General features: G+C 46.2%; 1 protein-coding gene across 4 annotated transcripts in view; it reads left to right on the top strand.

The window, feature by feature from the left end:
* The window catches only part of LOC146773110 (anoctamin-10-like), a 330,529-nt gene that overhangs the window by 191,015 nt on the left and 114,017 nt on the right, over positions 1–25,497 (top strand). For all 4 annotated transcript variants that reach the window (XM_085639951.1, XM_085639952.1, XM_085639949.1 and 1 more), the window contains one exon: positions 24,045–24,218. In XM_085639951.1, coding sequence (XP_085496077.1) covers positions 24,045–24,218 — 174 coding nt within the window. The remainder of the gene's footprint in view (positions 1–24,044; positions 24,219–25,497) is intronic.

Here is a 25,497-nt window from a genome sequence, read left to right as displayed (position 1 = left end):
TTTCGAATTTTTGTCATTAATTTATATATATATGTTTTTTAGGTGCCACTCCCCTTGTCACATTGTCTTTGTCCTGAAGAAGACCCCGTTAGTAAGGAGCTGACTTACCTACCTATGTCCAGGGGTCGAAACGTCGACAATACTTCTTTGCCAGTACTGTCAACAGTGTAATATACACTGTGCTTTTGCTTGTACATGGTTTTTGTAAATAACTCTGCTATTCATTTCAATGAATTTGACCTGGATGTTTTGGCTTGAAATTGTTTTGCCTTGCAATTAAATTGTGACGTGTTTATAATTTATATGTCACTTACCCCCCATTCCTCACTCAAATCACCATCCACTTCTTTCCCTTCCTTGGCACCCCGCACTATTTCATCAACGTCTACTGTATCTATTAGTAAATGTGTACTTTCCTAAAGTGTGATTAAATAACACTTTGGCAAGTTTTCTTTGCATTTCTTTTGCTTTTTTCTGTGATTGATCTTGTATTAGTTCTTTTTTATAACGAACAGTTTTGTATACCCTGGGACCCTCTCCCTTATACTGCTCTATTACCCAGGTCCCAGTGATTTGTGGGTTTACCCTTTGTAATAACGTACTCATGGGCAGGTGCATACCTGCGAGGTATTTTATGTGACTCTTCCCCTTTCTTAAAATGGTGGAGAGTGAGACCCTCTCCTATACCGAGGAGTACATTAACCAGCTGCTGCAAGATCCGAGGAACCTATTCCTCTCTTCAGACACCCCTAACATTGACTTTACACTTAATGATAAAATTGCGAAACTTGAACGTTTAGAAAAGAAGTTAATTCGTACTAAACTTCACGGTCACTTACTTACCAAATACCTTCAGGCTAACATAATACCTGTTGGTTTGCAGATTAAAATTGAACCAGCAATCTTTGTTGATATCCCCAAATTCAAGGAAGGTTTTAGTTTTATAGCCAATAATGCCTCACGACATTGGATGGTACTAGGGGTGGAAACAGCGGCAGAACAGGTTCAACTGTTGTCGAGAGAGATCGCTACCCTAAAACAGGAAATAGCGGGTGACGCCACTTTGATCAATGCAAAAAGTGCCCTGGAAAATCTTGGCAAATCCTTAAAAGACTTTGAGACTACAACTCAGAACAAAAAGTTGGATAAACTTTCCAAAGATATCAGATTCTACGACAAAAAGATCACTTATCCTTACCTCAACGAGGATTATTATAAACAAGATAATTCAGGCCGTTTCGTAGGGCGAGGCAGAGGAGCCTTCAGGGGAAGAAGGAACTACACCACTTTCTCTAACTCATCGGTGAGCTCGGATAGCGAACAGGAAGCTTCGGGCCAAGGCTACGACTACACCTACAAGGACAACTGGTATCCCCCTCAAGGATATCTTCCTTTTTTAGGGGAAGGCCAATGGAGACCACCGCGGGGCCGGGGCAACTGGCCAAGAGGACCATCGAGAGGCCAACAGAACCCAGGGAGCACGAACTGGGACAGAGGCAGGGGGGCGATCCCCAAACAGGTCCGTTTCCAACCAGAGAACCACGGGGAGATCTCCACGAGACGCAAAGTATATCGGTGGTGAACTCTAATATCAACCCAGTAGTCAATATTTCCACATACTCTTTGAATACAGAGGAGCAATCCGTTCTTTCCAAAGGACTGTCATTTGTTCCTACAGCCCACCCCAATGCTTTCAACCTGAGAACTGAACTCCATGGTTTCTTTCGAAAGATCCGTTTGAGATATTTCTTTAAGAACTCCGATGATACTCCCTCTAAATCTATCACTGGACTTCGTTCTCCATCTAAGTTCGTACCGCCCACTCATACAATGAGTAACAGAATTCTGGCTTTTGAGAGCATGGTTCTAAGTGATGTCAACAACCTACTGTCAGCCTATAAACATACGATACCCAATACCAGCAAAGTTGAGAAAGCGGCCCTTCTGAGTCTCAAGAACAATAAGGACATTGTCATTAAGTCTGCCGACAAGGGTGGGGCAATAGTTGTTCAGGACACTACGACATACAAGTCTGAAATCATGAGACAACTTCACGATGGTGTCAGCTATTCTTTACTTAAGTCTAACCCCACCAAGGATTTGGCGGAGGAAATACACCGCATTACTAGTGAGGCATTAGACTCTGGCTTTTTAAGCAATTTGGAATTTGATTATCTCAATCAGAGGAATCCACGCTTACCCACTATATACACCCTACCTAAGATACATAAGGACCTCCTTCACCCACCCGGCCGTCCCATTGTGTCCGGTTGTGGTTCATTACTAGAACCTCTCTGTAAATATATTGATTTCTTTCTAAAACCACTGGCTGAACAAACAACAACCTACCTACGTGATACCATGCAAGTAATTACTATCATTGATCAAAAATCTTTCAACCCCTCGGAACAATTACTTGTCACCTGTGACATCGTATCACTTTACACTAGTATCCCTCAGGAACCAGCTCTAAATGTGATGAGAGAAGTTTTGAATTCCAGACCTGCACCAATGAGGGTACCCACGGATTTCATCATTGCACTTCTTGCTATTGCAATGAAAAAGAATTTTTTCTACTTTCAAGGAAACTATTACATCCAAAAGAAGGGAGTAGCGATGGGAGCTGCATTCGCCCCAGATCTGGCGATATTGTATATGGACAATTTTGAACAACGTCATATCTTCGATAACAACAACCCCTTCTCTCGAAACATAGAACTATGGAAGAGATATATCGACGATATATTGCTAATCTGGAATGGCGATATAACTCAACTTAATGCATTTCACGAATGGTTGAACCAGTGTGATCGGGACATTCAGTTCACTATTCAGTCGGACCCCCGGGTGATACCATTCCTGGATCTAAAAATTTTCAGTGAAGATGAAAAGCTTTGTACGACCTTGTACCGAAAACCCACTGAACGGAACTCACTTCTAAGATACAGTAGTCACCACCCACGAGGCTTAAGAGATAACTTGCCGGTTGGCCAATTCCTACGAATCCGTAGAAATTGCACCAAGAGGTCTGATTACTTAATGGAATCTGAAGATCTGAGCATCAGACTTATTGCAAGGGGATACCCAAAGCGCCTGGTGAAAAAGGCCCAGAAGAGGGCGTGGTTCAATCCACGGGAAACCTTACTAACGGCGAAAGAACCTGCCGCCTTAGCCCATCAAAAAATGATTTGCGTCACTACCTTCTCCACTAGAAGCAACGCAGTGAAGAGGATAATAAATAAACACTGGAGTCTTGTGTCCACTGAAATTGATCAACCATCGTTACCCATGCATTCTTTCAAAAAAGGAATGAGTATTAAAGATCATGTTGTTCATTCTTTTCTTGAAGACCCAGTGGAACCAACGATACAGTCACTGTGGAACCTGCCACCGATTATAGGCCATTTCAAATGTGGATCCTGCAAGGCCTGTCCGACAACGATTCTAGCTAAAACTTTTGTATACAAACATCATGTTATCACACTTGATTCCCACACCAACTGTAACTCTACTGACGTTATTTATGGGATCCTTTGTCCGTGTGGCCAACTGTACATTGGCCAGACACAACAGAAGGTTAAAGTGAGAATATTACAGCACCAAAGTAGAATAAGATGTCAGGTCATTGGGGCACCTCTAGTCGAACACTACAAACAGGTGGGACACCGCCCAGAACAAATGCAGTGGATTGTATTAGAAAAAACCAGATTGGGGCCAAGGGGAGGTGATATATCCTCTGTACTTACGGTCAGGGAGTGCAAATGGATGATTCGCTTTGATACAATTAACTCGGGTCTGAATGAGCAGGACCTTAGCAATGCCCAGCTAGCTATTTTAAACACCTAGGTACCCTGTTTTCCTGGGTTTCTTAGCCTTCTGCAAATCACCCTGATGCTGGGTTAAACCTCTTAGAGGGTTCCCCTTTAGGTCTGTGTACTCGCCCATTGTACATCTTTGTGTATCCCGCCCATGATCGATCTTTGTGTATATCTGGTGTTTTTCGACAACTACCTCAATTTTCTATAAATGTCCATTATGGTGAACCATGTTTTTAACATCTATGTCATTGTTCGGGGGTCAAAAACAACCTATCTGTCTATTTATACACTTAGTCTAATTTTGCTCACTTTACTGACTATGTTAAACGTCCGTCGATTTTATATTTACTTTACTTTTGTATCCTCCCTGGCAAGGTTCAGTTACTGCTGTCTAATTTACTGACCTAATAATTGATTGTGTATCTGTTCTTTACCAATACAGGTTTTTGATACGATGTTGTCTTTAATTAGACCCAGACTTGCTATTCTGTATATGCCCCAATGTTTTGCTGTGACACTGTACATCTCAGGGGCTATTTTGGATTTAATTACTGATATGCACATGAACATTAAATTAGCAATTATGTGTACTTCTGCCCCCTGCTCCGCCATAATTTTGAAATTGTTTTGAGAAAGCAACTCCGGTTGTCTTTCTTCTAATACACCCCAGACTGCAGGCATCTAGCGTCTGCGCCGCGTCTAGCGTCACGCGGCGCGTCTGCCTATTTAGATGCACGATCGGTGCAGCTCTCTGTGACTTTCAAAGAACTACGAGGCGAGTCGGAGTTGCCGCGTCCTACGGTAAGGGTTAAACAACCCCCGCCCCCACTCCCCTGCTACTGTCTGCTTATTTGTCGAGACTTTTTCCATCTGTCCGGCTGCTCGCTAGTTCGGGCTATTTTGTAATTTAATTAACCTCCCGTTTTTACGCTGGCCATTGCACTAATCGCTTCTAGCCTCCGCTGGCTTTGTGTAGCATCACACAGTGGGGTTTGTGATTGAGCCTACCTGTTTTTACCCATTCAATTTGCTGGCCAGATACCTTATGTTAACTCTATTCATTTCTGCTGAACCCCTTTTCGTTAGGGGCCGATCAATAGCATACCTTGTAAAGCAATGTCGTCTGATGACATGGCGTGGTTTCTTGGCTCTTTTAGCTGTACTTCCTCTAGGCTGGGGTTTTTTAAGACTCTTTTTTAAGACTCTTGTTTAAGACTTTAGTTCTATTACTCCTCTGTTTTTACCTTTAGAGACTGGATTTTCCTGTGATTAATTCCATTGTCGCCTTTGATTATGAACCATGGCGTCTGATTCGGGAGATATTGCATTCCCCGATTCTTTCAAGACTGACAATTAAGTAAGTTCTCTTCCTTGAATTAACTTTTGAATCCAATATGTGCTTTTGTGGATCTCCACTCAGACACCTTATAATTCCTTTAGGTGTCACTCACTCTACCCCCTCTCTGGAGCTTCTCAGCCCTTGCGTCATTTGACGCCAAGAAGATACTGATCACCTGTTCATCCCTGTCTTGGGTAAATATGGCTACCTGTCCTATTTGGAGTCCCCTTGAATTATTCCAGTTCGGGATTTCGAATTTTTGTCATTAATTTATATATATATGTTTTTTAGGTGCCACTCCCCTTGTCACATTGTCTTTGTCCTGAAGAAGACCCCGTTAGTAAGGAGCTGACTTACCTACCTATGTCCAGGGGTCGAAACGTCGACAATACTTCTTTGCCAGTACTGTCAACAGTGTAATATACACTGTGCTTTTGCTTGTACATGGTTTTTGTAAATAACTCTGCTATTCATTTCAATGAATTTGACCTGGATGTTTTGGCTTGAAATTGTTTTGCCTTGCAATTAAATTGTGACGTGTTTATAATTTATATGTCACTTACCCCCCATTCCTCACTCAAATCACCATCCACTTCTTTCCCTTCCTTGGCACCCCGCACTATTTCATCAACGTCTACTGTATCTATTAGTAAATGTGTACTTTCCTAAAGTGTGATTAAATAACACTTTGGCAAGTTTTCTTTGCATTTCTTTTGCTTTTTTCTGTGATTGATCTTGTATTAGTTCTTTTTTATAACGAACAGTTTTGTATACCCTGGGACCCTCTCCCTTATACTGCTCTATTACCCAGGTCCCAGTGATTTGTGGGTTTACCCTTTGTAATAACGTATGTCAGTCAGAGGCCTGGGCACGGATCAGCATAGGCCCGCACGCTGGGGTCGACACATCGCAGGTATGGAGCAGGCTTCACGCCTCTCGTCTCTCAGGAGGTTTACCGGCCCCGCCAGCAGCGCCAGACCACGTCTCCGTTGGCCAGTCAGCCAGATCGTCAGGCCCGCACACCGTGTGCCTTGGAGCCGCCGCGAGGGCCGCATTCAGGCCAGCAGGGGTCCGCAGCTGCGCCTATGGTGGCAGTCGGCGGGTATCCAGCACTCCGCTGGCGTCTACGTCGGTCCCAACCACGTCACACGAGCCGCGGCCTCCGACCAAGGCCCCCCCGCAACAGACGGCGCCGCCCAGCGCGGAACGCCCCAGCAGCCGGAGTCACGAGGGCCCGTAACTCCGGATTTCCACAGCCGATTTCAGTCACAGAAGCACCGCCGGGATCCTCGGCGACAGGGCGCCTCCCGCCGCAGCTCCACTGCTCGAAAAGTCAGGCAGAGAACGGATGGGCTAACGGATTGTTTGTTCGGCCGGCAGAGCCCCGTTACACGGCGGCCATCTTGCAGCTCGGCTCGGCCACGCCCCCCCAGGTTCTATCTAACTTTAATCTCTGCCAGACCTCTGGAGACTCTTGGACTCTATACACACTGTACCTCACTTTGGTGCAGTATATATACAGCCAGTTTCTTACACTTCACCATCCCCCTCTCCCTTCAGCCGTGTCTCCTGCAACACTAAATTCACCCTAGCTAAAGATCCGGCAAACTTCGGGGCATGGAGGGAGAGGGGATGTTTGATGGCAAATTCCCGATTTACTAGTAACACGATTCTCCGATTTGATAATTTAAGGCAGACATACAACCTCTCAGAAAATTAGAAATTTGCCTACACAAGTGCTGCACTGGCTTATGCATTCATCATTGAAGTGAGGAGTCTTACGAGTGGTCATGCCAGTTGAACGATGGTTCAATGATGGGCCACATAACAAAGCCTTGATATCCACCATAACAAGCCCCTGCAGAAAAGATGGGAGAAAGAAGTGGGAGAGGGATTCTCTTTTAAAAGCTGGGGTAAGCTATACGAGAAAGCACACACATTTGCTATTAATGCCTACCTGCGAGAAACCCAGTAGACGGTACTGATTCATTGGTATAGAACTCTGGAGTGCCTGGGGAGGTGGAACAGTGCTAAGAGCACACTTTGCTGTAGGGGTTGTGAACTGGTGGAGACTCTCATTCGCTTACTTTAGAGATGCCCGAAGTTGGGCCCATTCTGTAACAAGGTGATCAAGTATTTAAATAGGGTTTTTGAAACGCAGATCTTGAAGGACTGTGGGCTAGTCCTACTGCGCAAACCATGTCCATCCAGTACATCACCAAAATCCTTCGGAGGCAAACAGCTGACAATGGCACTGGTAGCAGCAACACAAGTAATCTTGGCACCCTGGGGCAAGGACATGACCCGGCACATTCAACCTAGCTCCTGCAAATTTGGCAATTCGTGCCATGTAAAAGTTAAAAACTCTCAACAGAGAATAAACGTAAGGGCTATGGTACTATATGGCAACCCTTCATACATCTATTAGCACGCAAGTTCAGAGAGCTATCATGACCAACATATCCAAGGTCCTTAGACTAATACCAGAAGGTGTGACTGAAACGATGGTCTGCCACCAGTCCTCTGCCATAAAGCAGAGGCTAATCAGTGCAGGCGTAATGAGCAGAAGAAGGAGGCTGCTAAGTGTAAGAGACTTACATCACTCGAGATGAGCACACATTACGAGCTGACCAGGGAGAGGGACGGAGAACGACTATTGAAGGAGAACATGTTAAAAGTTATGTATTTTTTCAAATATTCTTTAGAAACCCTTGCCGGCCGGAAGGTTGTAGGTCATGGTATGTGTCAAGACTTCAAACAATAAAAACACAGTTAAACCTAAGATGAAATACTATGGAAGGGCAGTGCCCTATGCTACAACTCTTAACCCTATGTCCCCTTCACATAGTCCTACCTTCTTATTCCCTGAGTCGGCGTTTCCTTACCAGCAGCGTTCCACATTTGCATGTTTCTCCTCAAGAGCAAAGGTCTAATGCATAAGTGAATCACCACTGTCCAGACAAGCTTCTACCTAAAAAGTCCTTTGTTTGGTCACAGAAGCCTTTTTTTAATTGGGCTTAAACATGCAGAGAGAGAGAGGGGCCCAGCATGTTGGACTCCTGGTGCCCTTTTCAGTTTAAAAGCGAGGATGCAGTTTTAGAACTGGAAATGCTTGAATCAATATGAACCAGTGTGAAGTTTCCAGGAAACATAATGTTTCATAGTTATTGCTTGGCTATCCTATTAACTAGGCAGAATGTCTTGGCTCTCCCTCGCCACCAAAAAGGGCAGTCTCAATATTAACCAAAAATGGAACAACTGACTGACAAGTGAGGCTGTTAATGCAGGCTGAACATATCAGTGAGTGAAGGAGACCATTCGACAGACATTGGAAAGGAATTCTGCCATTGACAAAATCTTGTTCATGGAGTGATGCTGGATCAGTCCAGCTGGCTATCAACTGGAGTCATGAACTTATGCATCGACAATATACCGACGACACCCAGACTTATGTCTGAGTGCAAGGCATCCATATGGCAAATGTAGTATGAGCTGCAACTGATTAGTGGTGCACGATCACTTTCTATGGCCATTTGCACAACCTGACGTCTCAACATCATGCATGATTAAAGAGTGTATATACCTAGGATCCATTAGTGGTGGAAATTATCTTTAAGTGAGCAAGCCCTAAATGCTGCACCTGGATATAAATGTATTTGACATTATTCTGAAATGTTTAATAAACAAATCTGGAAATGAAGCATTTTCCTCAGAATTTATAAAAACCATATGCATTATTTTTTTAACAGGACCGTATACACACTCATTTTCAAGACTCATGATAAGAAAAAACAAAAAAACATTAAAACCATCCATTAAGTGCGCTTACAACCAGGGAGATAAAACACTCAGATGAGTTTAGCATCAGAGGCTATACTAGTCCAAAGTATCAAAGTACAAACTAGTGCCAGTATCTCATAAGGGCCAATGAGCCCTGTCTTTTTCTTGATGCTCTAAAGTGCATGGAGCTAGACAGCAGAAGAGGTAGAGAGAGAAGGAGCCCTCTTTCTGGGCAGGGAAATGTCTGCTGGGATTAATACCCCCAGGCACAGTGACCTCTAACCTTGTATAAACGTTATGGAAAAAATTTAACAGCCTAACATATAGAGGGAAGTCTGGAGTTCATCAGTGTCTGTCCATTAGAAAAAGTGCCTCTGCTACTGTTCTAGTTGGACCCAGTATTGGTACCCATACATTTAGGAGTATCAGCTGTTTCTCCCCCACAAATTTGTTGTTGAATAGAATCAGTACCTACTTTAATGCCATAGACACCAGCACATGCTGACATTCCTCCTGCTTCTCTGTGGAAGCATTGTGAAAAGAGCAGAAATTTCAGCGGCTGAACAATAAGGGGTGTGTACAGCTTAATTAGCATGACTGCCCAAGGTTTCCCCTTCCCTGCCACTTGCCTTCATCTCTGTTGGTGTGTGCTCTGTTGGTCTGTGAAGAAACATCACCGTTGCTATTTACATTCCTAGGCCAACATTTTGTGTCCCATTAGTGTACTCTTCTAGAAGATCTAGGAAATCAGCATATGTAGAGACTTTTTTTATGTTCATCCAGTATCTGTCACCAAACCCATGATCTGATTGTCATACATATCGAGAAATTCACTCACGATGTCCCACAAAATCAATCACTTTTTCCAGCTAGACAAAAGTCAAAGTACTTGTTCTATTGAGAATACATCTGTAGAGTACATGGGCAGCTCTTTTGACTTTTCTAAATGTAAATTTGAACAAGTTTACTGCTAGCTTATAGTTAGGAAAAAGGTTGGGTTGCGACCCAAACCTCTTCCATCCAGAAGGTTCCATCAGTTGTTTGTTCAGTGCCTAACTATTGCAGGAGAGAAGCTGGGTTGGAGCTTATTTCCTGATGATGTAATGATATAAACCCTTAGAGTTTGATCCAGAAAAGATCTGCTTCCTGTTCTGATCCTTTTAAATCTTGGTGCTATAAAAAGATATTTCCTTCACCTTTTGTGGTTAGAAAAATTGACTTTCCCCCTTTTGTACTTTTAAAGGTTTCCTGATTCTCACCCAATCACCAACTTTAATGTGCACCATCTTGACTTTATTACGTGCATCATAATAACCTTTTCTTTTGCGATTAGTTTGCTCCAACTTTTCCTTTACCAATTCAGGTGACCACTTTTGCACAGCACTATCACACAGCTATTAGACGCTGGTGGGAAGGCCGCCCTTGTGCTGCTCGATCTGTCGGCGGCCTTTGATACTGTCCCCCACTCACTACTGCTTGACAGACTATCAAAGATCGGGGTGTCGGGCGCGGTTTGGGGCTGGATCAAATCATTTTTGGATGGCCGCTATCAGCAAGTCTGGATACCCCCGGTGGCCTCTTCACCTCTGCTAGTGGGCACGGGTGTTCCCCAGGGCTCGTCCCTTAGCCCCCTCCTGTTCAATATCTATCTTACTCCTCTGGTATCTCTTGCTGAGGGGTTGGGGGCTAAGGTCATTGCTTACGCCGACGACACGCAACTGTTGTTCACTTGGGACAAACAGGGGTCCTCGGTGGCCCATGTCCAGAAGTGTCTTTCCTCGGTTTTCGATTGGATGGCCTCAGCACATTTAAAGTGCAATGAGGATAAATCCGAGGTTCTGATGTTCGGGGACTTTCCCTCCGGATTCAGAGAGTCTATCTGGCCGCCTGAGTTCCCACTGCCTATTTCAAACAGTCAGACTGCTAAGAACCTGGGCTTCTATTTTGATAGCAATCTTTGCTTCTCTAGCCAGGTTTCTCGTCTGACAGGTTGCTGCTTTGGTCTCCTCAAAATCCTGAGAAGATTCCTTCCGCTGCTGCCTCAAACGGCTAGGGAATCAGTGGTCCGGGCACTTATTTTGTCCCGCTTGGACTATGCCAATGCCCTCTATGCTGGGCTCCCAGCTTATGCACTCAATAAGCTTCAAGTTACCCAGAATGCGGCTGTCCGCATGCTGGGAGGACTGGGCCCCAGGCAGAGTGTTCATGGTTACCGACGCTCCCTTCACTGGCTACCGATTAGGGCCCGGATAGCTTTCAAATCTCTCACCCTCGCTCATCGCGCCCTGCACAGACAAGGCCCGGGCTACCTTCAGAAACGGTTTTCGTTTTACGTGCCGGGGCGACACCTGAGGTCTTCCTCACTCAGGCTTATGAAGGTGCCCTGTTTCCAGCGTCATAGACTAGGTGGTGCTTCCCTGGTTGTGTTTGCTGCCCGCGCCTGGAATGCTCTTCCCGTTTCTCTCTGAATGGTTGAAGACATTGTGGCCTTTAAGAAACTGTTAAAAACGTACCTCTTCTCGTAGGGCTGAGTCGAAATTCTTTCTCCCTGATCCGCGCCGGGACACTCTTTGAGTATCTGTGCGCGTAATAAAAATAAATAACATAACAGTTCGAGGCATGTGGGCTGCTGAATTCATATCTGTGCATAGATCGCCGCCTAGTGTTGGGTCCGGATGTTTGCACGTTGTTGTCCTGGAAGAGTCTTCGAAGTATCCTTGGATAGGTGACTCCTCCCCTGGACTACAGTGCGCATGGGCATCCTCTCCATCCTCAGATTGTTTTTTTCCGCCATTGGGTTCGGATGTGCTATCTTAGCTCAAGTTAGGAAAATTTTTGGTCGAGGCCAAAAGGCCTTTAGTTCGCGTCGGTACTGTTTATCGATCGGGTTTCGATAGCATTTTGTTAGTTTACTAACTTTCAGCACCGACTTCTTTCGCATTTACCTGTCCATCGACTACTTCGACGATGGAATCCAGGACGCCATTCAAAAGGTGTCCGGTATGCAATGCGAAGTACCCACACATCGACGTCCATCCGGTGTGCAACAAATGCCTTTCGCCGGACCACGACGAATCGACATGCATGGCCTGTGCCCGGTTCCGTTCCAAGAAGACTCTAAGGAACCGAAGAGCGGCGAGACTCGAGGCGCGGCACGCGGCACCGGCCCCAACAGACATCTTCGACGAGGCCGACGTCGAAGAATTAGAAGTCATACCCTTCAGTCCCGTTTCCGAACACGACCCCGGATCGGACGAGGGCGACGAGTCACTCTTCCACGGAGGTGAAGACGACACCGAGGTAGGAGACGACGAGGAGGCCTTAGGGGCCGAAGAGAGTAGCTCCAATGATGAACAAGGCCTACCTGTTCAAACCGAAGAAACACCAGCGCCACAGCCTTTGGCTCCGGTCGAGGGATCGCCTTCGGGCCTTACCCGAGACCCATCCCGTAGTTCTTCGGCCCCGCCCTCGGGCCCGGCCTCGGACGTTCAGCGGCAGCCATTGCTGCATAAGCCAGCTGGTTTCCCTACCACAAAACCGAAACCGAAAGCTGCTCCGGTTCATACGAAACCGAAACTGAAAGTGGCGCTGGTCGGATCGAGGCCTTCCACGCCTTCGACGTCAGCGCAACGCGTCGGCACCGACCGCACCAAGAGGGACTTCGGTGCCGAACTGGAATCGGGCGACATCGGAGTCGACAAACGGAAAAAGGCCATCGGCACCGAGAAACCTACTCGGCTGCCGACGCCAACGACACCGAGGGCAATACCGCCTGCTTCGCCTCGCGTCGCTCCCTCGACGACGCCGATGCCTCACGTATCGAGGACGTCGACGGTGATCTCCACACCTCGACTCGAGGACCCGCCGGCACCGAAAAAATCCACGCCCGGCTCTACGAACCTGCCCGGTGCCAAAGCCTCAAAGACGCCCCAAGTGCGGCCTGCTGCGACGCAAAGCAACAAAACCACGGCGGCCCTCAAAGACCCGTCGGGTTCCGGCCCGATCGGAGCTCCAGCAACCTCTACGGGGCCAGCCAACATTACCTTCGGCTTGCCTCCGTCAACAATCCCGAAGATGTTCCAACTCAGGACACGGGTTACCCAGCCTCCGGTTCCACCGGACGAGACGTCTCCGTCACGTGTCATCGACGCCGACACTGGCAGGCTGATTCTCCACGACCGAAGGATAACTTCGGAACCGCCATTGGACCCTTTCAGGATCCCACTAAAAAGGAAGCTGCCTGTGGAATCAGAACCTCTCCTTTATGAACCGTTCCATTCCTCCTACCAGGATCCACACCGGTTCTCCCCCACACGCTCCGACACGGATGCATTGGAGGACTACATGGATGACCAAGCACCCTACCATGTAGACACAGACCCTGATGACCAGCAGGACCCTGATCAAACTTGGGGCGACCCCGCAGACCCCAGTGCACCTCTCGATACACAGGACCCACAACTCTATGGGGCAAAAACATCTCCCACGGAGGATACTGCGGCGTTCAACGCTCTTATTGAACGTGCTGCAAATAACCATGGGGTACAGCTTCACTCAGATACCATCGAGGATGACTTTCTAATGGACACTTTTGCATCCTCAGAAAGACATGTAAAAACTCTGCCAATGCTGAAGGGGGTCCTCAAACCAGCTAAGGACATTTTCAAGGAACCCACCAGGGCACGAGTGATAAACCCCAGGATTGATAAAAAATACAGATCAGCACCTGGGGATCCTACTTACATCAAAGGACAATTACCACTCGACTCCATCGTCGTAGCGAATGCTCGCAAGAGGGCACACTCGCAAACGACAGGTGACGCTCCTCCCCCGGACAAAGAGTCCAAGGTGCTAGAGACCTCCGGCAAGCGAGTTGCCACCCAGGCTGCCAACATATGGCGCATAGCCAACACTCAAGCGCTCCTCGCTCGCTACGATAGAGCGCACTATGACACATTGGAGCAACTACTCCAACATCTCCCTGACCAGTTCAAAGAAGGTGCAGAAATTCTTATCAGAGAGGGACAGCTACTCACAAATGCTTCCATCAAATGTGCACTAGATGCTGCAGACACGGCTGCCAGGGCCATAAACACAAGCGTCATGCTGCGACGACATGCCTGGCTACGAATCTCAGGATTCAAGCCTGAGGTACAAAACAACATACTGAACCAGCCCGTCAACCCCGACTATTTATTCGGCCCAGAGGTTGACACCACCCTCGAAAAGATAAAAAAGGACACGGACACTGCAAAGTCCATGGGCGCCCTCCAAACTCAGTCCTTTCGGAGCGGCTCCTTTCGTCGCCCCGGAAACAAGGGGGCAGGTAGAGGACAGGGGTCACAACAAACGTATAACAAAGGCAATACACAGACCACCTACGATAAAAACACCCAAGGTGGATATCGTGGCTCCAGTACAAAGGGCAGAGGACGTGGCTACGGCAACACCAGGTCCTCCCCCAAGAACAAGCAGTGACGCCCTCTCCCTTCCTCCCGACCACATAACACCTGTCGGGGGAAGACTACAAAGGTTCCTGTCCACGTGGAACTCCATCACCACGGACAGGTGGGTCAAAGATATTGTAAAATACGGTTACTGTCTGGAGTTATCCTCCACTCCACCCACAATACCACCAAGAAACCGTCCTATGTCCTCAGAGCACTTAACGCTCTTACAGCAAGAGGTGCAAAGTATGCTTCTAAAAGGCGCTATAGAGGTCGTCCCCATCCACGAGCAGGGTACGGGGGTTTACTCCCTCTACTTTTTAATTCCAAAGAAGGACGGGTCGCTCAGGCCTATATTAGACCTGAGACCCCTGAACCAGTACATTCTTTCAGAGCACTTTCACATGCTCACCCTACAGCAAGTCCTTCCGCTTCTCAAGCAGGGAGACTTCCTAGCCTCACTGGACCTCAAGGATGCGTACTTTCACATACCCATCCACCCCTCACACAAAAAATACCTCAGGTTCACTGTTCAGGGGCAGCACTATCAGTTCAAAGTCCTTCCCTTCGGCGTGACAACAGCGCCCAGGGTTTTCACGAAGTGCCTAGCTACGGTGGCAGCACATCTACGGAGGCAGCACATACACGTCTACCCCTACCTAGACGACTGGCTCGTTCAAGCGAAGTCAGCCCAGCAATGTGCAAGCCACATGTCCCGCACCATTCACCTTCTTCACAGTCTGGGATTCTCACTAAATTACCCAAAGTCACATCTCCAGCCCGCACACGTACAACAGTACCTAGGTGCGACTATAGACACTCTGGCGGCCACAGCTCAGCCAAATTTAGTGAGGATCAACAGCATACAACTGCTGATCTCCAAGTTCAAACCCAATCACTCGCTTCCAGCGCGAGTGTTTATGCAGTTGATAGGCATGATGGCCTCCTGCATCTTCATAGTCCCGCACGCGAGGTTACATATGCGCCCACTTCAGGAGTGCCTAGCACGTCAGTGGAATCAAGCTCAAGGACAGTTGAAAGACCTAGTGTTGGTGAGCGGTCGGGCATACAACTCTCTGCATTGGTGGAATCCACAAAACCTTTGCAAGGGCCGACCGTTCCAAGAGCCTGTTCCGCAAATAGTACTGACAGCGGACGCGTCTCTCCAGGGATGGGGAGCTCATGTACTCCACTACACAGTGCAGGGACTATGGACGACACAACAGAAGAAGATGCACATCAACCTTCTGGAACTGATGGCAATCTTCCTGGCCATGAAGGCATTCAAAGTACATCTGTGCAACAAAGTCGTGTTGATCCGGACGGACAACATGACTGCCATGTACTACATACAGAAGCAGGGAGGGACACACTCTCCACAGTTGTCTCATCTGGCTCAGAGCATGTGGAAGTGGGCCATTCAGAGGAACATGTTCCTCATGGCGGAACACCTCCCTGGCAAGGACAACCAGATGGCGGATCTGCTCAGCAGACACAGCCACCAGATGCACGAGTGGGAGTTACACCCATCAGTACTCCAACCGTACTTCCAGCAGTGGGGTCATCCAGAAATAGACCTATTCGCGACAAGCGAAAACGCAAAATGCCAAAGCTTCGCCGCCAGATTCCCACATCCGCAGTCGCAGGGCAATGCGATATGGATGAACTGGTCCGGCAGATTTGCGTACGCTTTTCCCCCAGCGCCGCTGATACCGCTGGTGGCTCGCAAACTACGACAACACTCCCTGACACTCGTCCTAGTTGCTCCCACGTGGGCACGCCAGCCGTGGTACACCACCTTCCTCGAACTTTCCGTGGTGCCGCATCAAAGGCTGCGGATCAAACCCGCGCATTTGACGCAGAACCATGGAGAGGTTCAGCACCCAGATCCGCAACAGCTGAACCTGGCGATCTGGCTCCTGAAGTCCTAGAGTTTGGCTATCTCAACCTGCCACCTGACTGTATGGACATCATCAAGGAGGCCAGGAGACCCACTACCAGGGCTTGCTATGCAGCCAAATGGAAAAGGTTCGTCATTTATTGCGGTAATAATGACATCAACCCGCTGGACGCATCCATCCACAACATCATCTGTTACCTCTTACACCTATACCGATGCAATCTGGCGTACACCTCTATACGTGTCCATTTGACCGCAATATCAGCCTATCTGCAAACCAGGCAGCACCTCTCTCTATTCAGAGTGCCTGCCATCAAAGCATTCTTGGAAGGGCTCAAACGAGTCATTCCACCTAGTCACCCACCGGCTCCAATGTGGAACCTCAACTTGGTCCTCACACGCCTGATGGGTCCACCCTTTGAACCTCTACACTCCTGCGAGATTCAATTCCTTACCTGGAAAGTGGCCTTCCTAGTAGCGATCACTTCCCTACGAAGAGTTAGTGAACTCCAGGCACTAACCGTTCAAGAGCCATTTATTCAGGTTCACGCCAACAGGGTCGTACTACGTACCAACCCCAAATTCATGCCCAAGGTAATATCGCAGTTCCACATGAATCAGACTATTGAACTGCCCGTTTTCTTCCAAAACCCACAAACTGTTGCAGAAAGGGCACTACATACACTAGATGTACGGAGGGCCCTCATGTACTACATCGACAGGACTAAACCATTCAGGAAGACAAAACAACTGTTCGTTGCCTTTGCCCCACACCACAAAGGTAACGCCATCTCCAAAGCAGGGATAGCCAGATGGATACTTAAGTGTATTCAAATCTGTTATCAAAAGGCAAAACGCACATTAACTATTCCACCACGAGCCCACTCAACACGTAAGTTGGGGGCTTCCATGGCCTTCCTAGGAAATATTCCCCTGCATGATATATGCAGAGCAGCCACATGGTCCACTACACACACATTTACAAAACACTATTGTGTAGATGTGCAGTCAAAACAGCAGGCAGCTGTAGGACAGGCTGTTCTCAAGACGCTTTTTCAGACCGCTGCAGCTGGCACGGGTAGCCGCCGCTAATAGAGGGCACTGCTATGTATTCTATGCACAGATATGAATTCAGCAGCCCACATGCCTCGAACTGAATATGCTACTTACCAGTATGCATCTGTTCTTGGCATGTAGGGCTGCTGACATTCATATCGCCCTCCCTCCTACCCGGCGCCTGTCGCAGCTGCAGCTCTCAGAATTACTGCAAGCATGGTCATCACTTTCTGTATCTACTCCACCACTGCCACAATGGCGAAAAACAATCTGAGGATGGAGAGGATGCCCATGCGCACTGTAGTCCAGGGGAGGAGTCACCTATCCAAGGATACTTCGAAGACTCTTCCAGGACAACAACGTGCAAACATCCGGACCCAACACTAGGCGGCGATCTATGCACAGATATGAATGTCAGCAGCCCTACATGCCAAGAACAGATGCATACTGGTAAGTAGCATATTCATAACATAACATAACATTCTTGTGTAAATTTACACCTTGGAATCCTACCTCTCATCATAACAAACTGGGACATACTAGTCACATCATTCTTGGTCACACTGTACGACCACACAGCCTTCTTCACCGCTGTCCTCCAATTGTCTCCTTCAGTAACTGTACTCTGAATCACTCCTTTAACCACACGGTTAAATCTCTCAACTCCTGCCATTTCCACTGGGATTGTAAAATCCTGTAGACTTCTATTTAACACCCACTCTCTCAAAATATATTTTAGCTGCATTAGAAACAAATTGATCTCCATTATCACTCAAAAGTGCAGCTGTAATCCCCTCTGACCAAAAAGTCCTGTCTAAAAGTTCTAACACCGTAACCGTGTCTGCTTTTTCCGCCACCTCCACAACTGGCCATTTTGTAAACAATCCATCAAAACAATCACATACTCCTGCGCATCACCAGCCGGACCCAACAAATCAATAGCCACATTCTCTCACGGCTGATTGGGAATCAAACCTTCACTCATGGGCGGTCTTCAGGTACTTAAAGTTTTATGAGATGCAGAGCAAACTCCACAACTGCGAATAAATCTCTCCACAGCGTTGTCCACACCAGGCCACCAAACGATTCCTTAACCAAACTCTTAGGGGCCGATTATGATGGTGGAAGGGCCGCCACCGCGAGCCGTGCGGTGGCGAGCCCTCTGCCATCTGATGACGATTCGCCGCATGCCAAATTAGGATGGCGGGGGAATCGGACCGCGACCGTAGCGAGTGCAAGTACCGCTAGCCACGGATCCGCCACAGGCATTCGTTACGATTGCCTGGCGGAGCGGTCTTCATCAGTAAAATGGCGGCGGTGCCTAGCAGGCACTGTCCGCCAAATTACGATGTTGGCTGTAGCCAGCCTTTTCATGGTGATGGAACCGCCATAGAAAGGCTGGCAGGGATTTGGGTTTGGGGGCCCGTTGCAGGCCCCCCTTGTGTTGGGGGGAGGTGTTGTTGCACTGGGGGGGTACCCATGGTACCCCCCCTGCATTTCCCTGCACTGCATGGCAGGCACCACATGGTGCCTGCCACGCAGTGTAGGCAAATGCAAAACATGCGCTTTTACGATTGCGGCAGGTGCTGCAGCCAGCAGCACCCGCCCCAATGGGAAACATGCACTATGTGACCACCATGATGGCGGTCGCATCGTGATTGCAAGTGCGGGACCAATGCCATACAGGTGGGCGGTCCCAATCACCCCATCGATGGTGGGCGGGCGGTCTCCAGTCCGCCCGCCATCGTAATCCTCCCCTTAGTCTTTACCACACCAAAATGGCCGTCATGACAGAGATCTAAAATTACATACCGCACGCCAACTGGAAAAATTATTTAGCAACCTCTAAAAACAACATCTCTATCCACCGACAACTCAGACCTAACTTCCCAAAATGTTCTGCACTTCTCAGATAACAATTCATTCCTAGGCCAACCTCTAGACATGTACCTCAAAATTTCCTGCAAAACCCCATCTTCTTTCTGTTTATCTTCTCAATCTTTTTTGCTTAATAGCTGGTGACCCAGAATCATGGTTCAGAGTCACTTTAAAGTCATTCCCAGGATCATCCTCACACATTTCTGAAGGATTTTGCAATCTAGATAAGCAATCAGCCACCAAATTGTCCTTTCCAGGAACATATACAATACTATAAGCATAGTCCTTCATCCGCATAGATAATCTTACCAATCTCGCGGAAGCATATATACTACCTTCTGTTGTAAGCAACTTAACTAACAGCTTATGATCATTCTGAATAACAATAGGCCTTCCGAAACCAAAAGCTCGAAAATTATCAAGTGCTCACGCATATGCTAACGCCTCCTTTTCTATAATAGGATACCTCTCTCCAGCTGGGGACAAAGACTTGGAAGCAAACAGAATGATGTTCTCCTTGCCATTGTCATCTTCCTGTGTAAGCACCGCCCCGAGACCTTTATAGCTAGCATCCGCGGTAATTTAGCTTTACATATTAGGATCAAAACTGCTTACATTTGGTACCTTTCCTAAGTAGTCCTTAATATAAAAAAATTCTTCCTCACACAAAGGATCCCAAATAAACTTTGTCTGCTTCTGAAGTAACTGTCTAATATTAACCAGTTTCTTGGTAAAATGTAGAATACATTTGGCACCATACACAGCCGTATCTTGGAAATGACCTTACCTCATCCTTAGTAGTAGGGGCAGGTGCTTCCGTTATCCCATTTATCAAAGAAGGTTTAGGTCTAACACCCCTTCACTAATTACATGTCCTAAGTAAGTCACGCTTCTCTCTGCGAACTTACACTTGCTCAACTCAGCAATCAAACCCTTACTCTCCAAGATTCATAAAACTATATACAATCTGTCATCATGTTTGGCTCTACCCTCCCCAGAGACCAAAATATCATTTATGGAAAAACAGTACACCATTCCCCCCCACACACACACAAATTGTGCGTAAATCGTTGAAACACAGCTGCCTCAGATGCAAGACCAAATGGCATGCACTTAAATTGGATACATCCAAAGGGCGTGATGAAAGCTGTTATCCTCCTAGACTTTTGTGTGAGGGAAATCTGGTGGTATGCACTAGAAAGGTCAATAGTTGAAAAACATGCCGCCCCCTTGAGACTTGACCCCATCTCCGTAATTGTATGTAAGGAAAAACGGTTGATGAGAATGTTGTTGTTCACATGGCATAAGTCCACACATAGATAGATTTTGCCATTATTACAGCACGCAATAACTGATAGAGAAATCCAATCCGAGCATTCTACTGGTTCAATAACATCCATCTCCTTCAAACTTTCCAATTCTCTTGACACTTCATCTCGTATCATTATAGGTACCATTCTCATTTTGTAAACTTCAGGATTATCATCACTTTTCAACACAATGTCATGCTCAAAACCTTCCAACATACCCAATTGTTTTCTGAATACATTAGGATAGCTGTGTGCCATTTCCTCACTAACTGTGGTTCCATCATCCATAACCAATACTTTGTCAACACTGTTCAGGCCCAGAACAATATGAAGATTTCCTTGGTCCTGTCAACCCAGAACCGATAGTCCTCTTCTTGCCACGTACGATTTACCCCTTGCATGTCTGCCTTTAAACACAAAGGAAAACCTTCTGAGCCCTAGAATATCAATCCTTTCTCCTGTGAAACTTTCCGGTTTAATATCTGATGGAAACAAATGCTTGCGATTTTCTCCAAAAATGTATCCTTCCAGACTTCTTAATTTACAATATTAAAAGGCGATCCTGAATCTGAAGCAGTAACATTTCCTATTATTGACTGCACATTTGCCTTAGTGTCTACTTTCTTTTCATAATCCCCTTTTCAGGGGAAAACTTTACAGACTCTAGCCAGTTCCTTATTAGAATGATGCTACATTGACGGAGCATTGCGATTTGCAAAGAGATTTCTCTGGAATATGACAGCGAACAACTGACCTGCATAGAGATTAAGCCTGTACGTGCACACAGGGCCGTACGCCTACCCACCCACTGAGAACTCGGCTGAGCCCAGTCTTGACAAAATACTCCCAGCCACAGGAAACACGCTGGTTGATTCACTTCTTGGTGCTCTTCACACTGCTAGTCCTGAGGAAGACCCCACACTAAGGTTGGACTCACCTAGTGTACCTCATAGGGGTTGAAATGTCGATTTACGTCCAACACACAAGCTAGGACGACTTTGTACTAACGTGATAGTGTCCATCTGTTGCTATGTGTCACCTTTGGAACAAATGACCTTGCACCAAGGCTGAACCAGTATTAATACGTGATATTGATGTATATATGTCACACCACCTTGTCCTTGTCCACAACCCCCACTCATTATCCACTATCACTATCACTATCCTATCCTTCATCCCCCCAACCTGAGCACCTTTCACTTTGTTTGTACATTTTTGCAATAACTTTGAATTGATAGAGCAACGGTGTTGCCTTTACTGATACATCTAATCTAATGCGAATAAACCGCACAAAATTGCAACAGTGACTTCTAGAATTCTTAATGGTGAATGCTAGTAAAATTGTCTACGTTTTATGCTAATTGTGCTACTAGACCGCCTTTTGTACTGTACCGTATTTGTAACCCAGGTCTTTTAGCCTATTGGGTATCCCCATTGATATATAATATGTTTTAACTCCATGGCACGCCTCCCAGATATGTCTGCCTTATGCCCAACGGTAAGCACTTCCTCCAAAGTTGAATCCCCATTAACCCACAAACGTTCTTCTATTGTTGGATTATTAGCATGCATGACCAATTGATACGAATTAAACCCTCATGGATGGCACCAAATTTACAATCAATAGACAATTTTTTTAAACTCTGCCACATAATCGTCCACTGCCTCACCTTTGTTTTGCTTGCGTTGAAAGAACTTAAACCTGGTAATACCTATGCACATTTTAGGTGCAAAATATGTGTCCAAATCTTGTAGAGCAGCCACAAAATATTAACATCCTTCCCAACAGTAGCTTTTGGCATGTGATTATATGTTTTCAAACCAATGGGGCTCAATGAATGCAAAAATAACCTTTTTTTCTGCTCCACCAACATTTGCTTAGACTCATCAGTTGCAGCGATATAATTCTCTAAATATTCCTTTCTATTCGACCCATGGAAGGTTCAGATCCTGACACCCAGAATGCATATGGAAGGCTAATAGAAAAAGTCTGTTGTGCCATAATGTAGTTGCTCCAAAATTAATTTACCAAGTTGTACCAAAATGCAGCGCCCAAAATCCTGGTAAAGCCAAAAATTTAAAGCAACTAACAAAAAGACTTCTTGCCACAAAATAAATATGAGTAGAGGCCAATGAGTGCAAATAGTCAATACTAGAATACAAATTTCATCCGATTGTGTATGAATAATTGTGTCCAAAATGGCTTACCATACGCAGTAACAAAAAAAGAATTACACCTGTTTCCTGTGCTGTGTCTAGCCCCAAAACAAGAAAAATATAACCAAGATGCTCCAAGAGTGAATATATGTCAATTTACCACCCAAACCCTTGAAGAGCAGTACCCAACATTCTAGGAGATGCCCTAATTGGAAGAAAAGAAACAAAGCCCTTCCGTGTGCTAATTTCCTCATTTGCAACCGATAGAAAAGATGGCCGTCTCAGGTCACGTTGCGTGGCCTCTGCGTGTCTCCTCAATGTGGTGGGAGGAATGTCAGAACGCCTTCCGTAGTCCTCCAGAAGACGCGAGCACTCGCAGTTATGAAAGGGCACCGCGAGCAGAGATAGTGTGCCGATTTCAAAGCACGTTTCACGCTACACATGAGAACCAGCGACTGCTGGTAAGATTCAACGGCAAGCTTTCAAACTGCACCGTTATGACACTGATATGCTCACCTCCAGCACAGCTTCATCAAAATATCCCAGATCCTTAGAAAACAACCTACAACACAGGCTTGGTCTTCCTTGCATCCACAACTCACCATTAGAAAGTCAAAACGGGAAATTTCCGGTGTTCACGCAAAGACCCAAAACAATAATGGTACTAAATGGTAACTGCACGATGAAAGGCAGGTCCACTTCCAGCTCGTCACCATATTGTTATGTTTCATCGTCCATATAACACGTCAAATCGTCAGAAGTTTAAATAGATTTATTCCAAGTAGCATACACAGAAGAAACAGGTGTGTCTGGTTCCACCGCAGCAACTGTACTGAGCTGGAATCCCACAATGGAACAGTACCATGCCATAAGCACATTCTATTAAGATACAAGTCATAACAATTCAGTATTCAGGAGGAAAGGATAATTCCTTAGTGAGGCTGTCAACCAAAGAAGGGGCTTCTGATCCAAGTGTGCTGCTGACCCCTTCAGTGTGGGCTTGATTTTAAAATAAAAGTGGATTAGGGCGAATATGATATGAGTAACTGGGGATCCAGGCTTCTGAATTTTGTACTTTTATGTTTCAAGTTAAACTGCATCTAACTAAGGGTCTTATTTAGAGTTTGGCGAATGGGATACCCCATCCTGCCCGCCATCTTACAAGTGCTTTATAGCCTGTGCCACTTGTAATACGGTGGAAGGGATATCTGACTCATTTTGACAAAGTATCATGTCGGCCAAATCTAAATAATGCCTTAAGAACTTATCTCAGAGCCCATATACTGCAAAGTGGGTTCCGGGACTGTAGATGTGCGTGAACAAGGTTACCTGACACTCACCTTATACTTTTTTCCACAGCGACTCGCCTCCCTTCTTATTGTTTCCCAAGTTAGTAACCAGTTCATCGAATGCATCCTGCCATACTTTCTTCAAAGACTAAAGCTTCGCAGGAAGGATGGTAAGCAGGGAGTTTCTGAGGACCAGCCGCTAGTCGATGTGGTCTTCACTGAAGGAGAACTCCCAGCTTATGAGGTGAGTGAAGACCATCATGCAGTAGCAAGTTTAAAGTATTGATTTTTTGTATGTTTAGATTTACATCATAAGTTTTGTAGAAAGATCCAAATATTTTATATCAAATTTACGGTGACCAATTAGCAATATATCAAGCATATGTACAGATACATAGGCATTAAGAATATGTACAGTTAGGAAAAGGTAGCAAGAACAAAAATTGTTTGCGCAAAATGACACCTCGAGTGTGAACATATAAAAAAATATATATATATGTATAAAACAGTATATGTGTATATTATCTACTGGCGGTCGCCAGTAGATAGTTATAGTTAGGACCGTGTTTCCATAGGAAATCCGCAACATTCTATTTGGAATAACTTTGGCGCCGATTGATGAATCCTCGCGAAATTTTCAAAATAGGTGGGGCGCTCCGCTCCGCTCCGCTCCTACCCTGAAAGTCTCGGGGGGATTCGTCAAGCGGGGGCTGAGAAAAAAGGGGGGTCCCAAAACGCGTTTTTCCCATGCAATTTTCCATAGGGACCTTTAGTCCAAGGTACAGCCCAAACGGCTGAACAGAATTAATTTAAATTTGGCAAAGAGGTAGTCCTCAGGTCAGGGATGTGCCTTTTGCCTATCTGGAGTCAATCTGTTCATTAGTTCCTGAGAAAATTGCAGTTAAAAGTACATACATATCTATAGCCTCGCACCGTGCGCGCACGGTGCGCGCACGGTGACGTGCGCGAGCGCAATTCTGATTGGTTGTTAGATGTCAGTAAACATTCGAATCGGTCGAAATCAGGAAGTGTCGGCCGCCATTTTGTCTCTCGCAGTCTGAGGCAGTGAAAAACAAAGGTGGAGAACGTGAAAAGGGGGCAGGGTGGACAGTTTCTGACCCCCTAGCCTTTGTCAGGGGGTCACTGAAGGACCCCCAAGGGTGAAAAAAACATTTTTTTTTTCAAAAAAGCGCGGGTTGCGCGCACCGTGCGCACACGGCACGCACAACGCTTTGTGGGCGCTCGGTGCGCGAACGGTGAAAAATCTGAAAAAAAAAAAATATTAATAAATACATAACTTAGCATTTAAAAAAACGTACAAAATCACTTAAAAACCATAGGTTTCACACACGTTATAGTTAGGAATTAGCATTTAAAAAACCTTGCAAATTCACTTAAAAAACCATAGGTTTCACACATGTTATAGTTAGCTGGACATGCCCCCGTTATAGTTAGTGCAGGCAACTATAACTCACGCGACCGCAATCCTCTGCTGATGACGTCAGATATTACATCACTGATTA

This window comes from Triturus cristatus, chromosome 12, assembly GCF_964204655.1.
Source record: "Triturus cristatus chromosome 12, aTriCri1.1, whole genome shotgun sequence".
Taxonomy (NCBI): domain Eukaryota; kingdom Metazoa; phylum Chordata; class Amphibia; order Caudata; family Salamandridae; genus Triturus; species Triturus cristatus.
The sequence above is the reverse complement of the archived record's forward strand: the minus strand, read 5'-3'. Positions and strand labels throughout refer to the sequence as shown.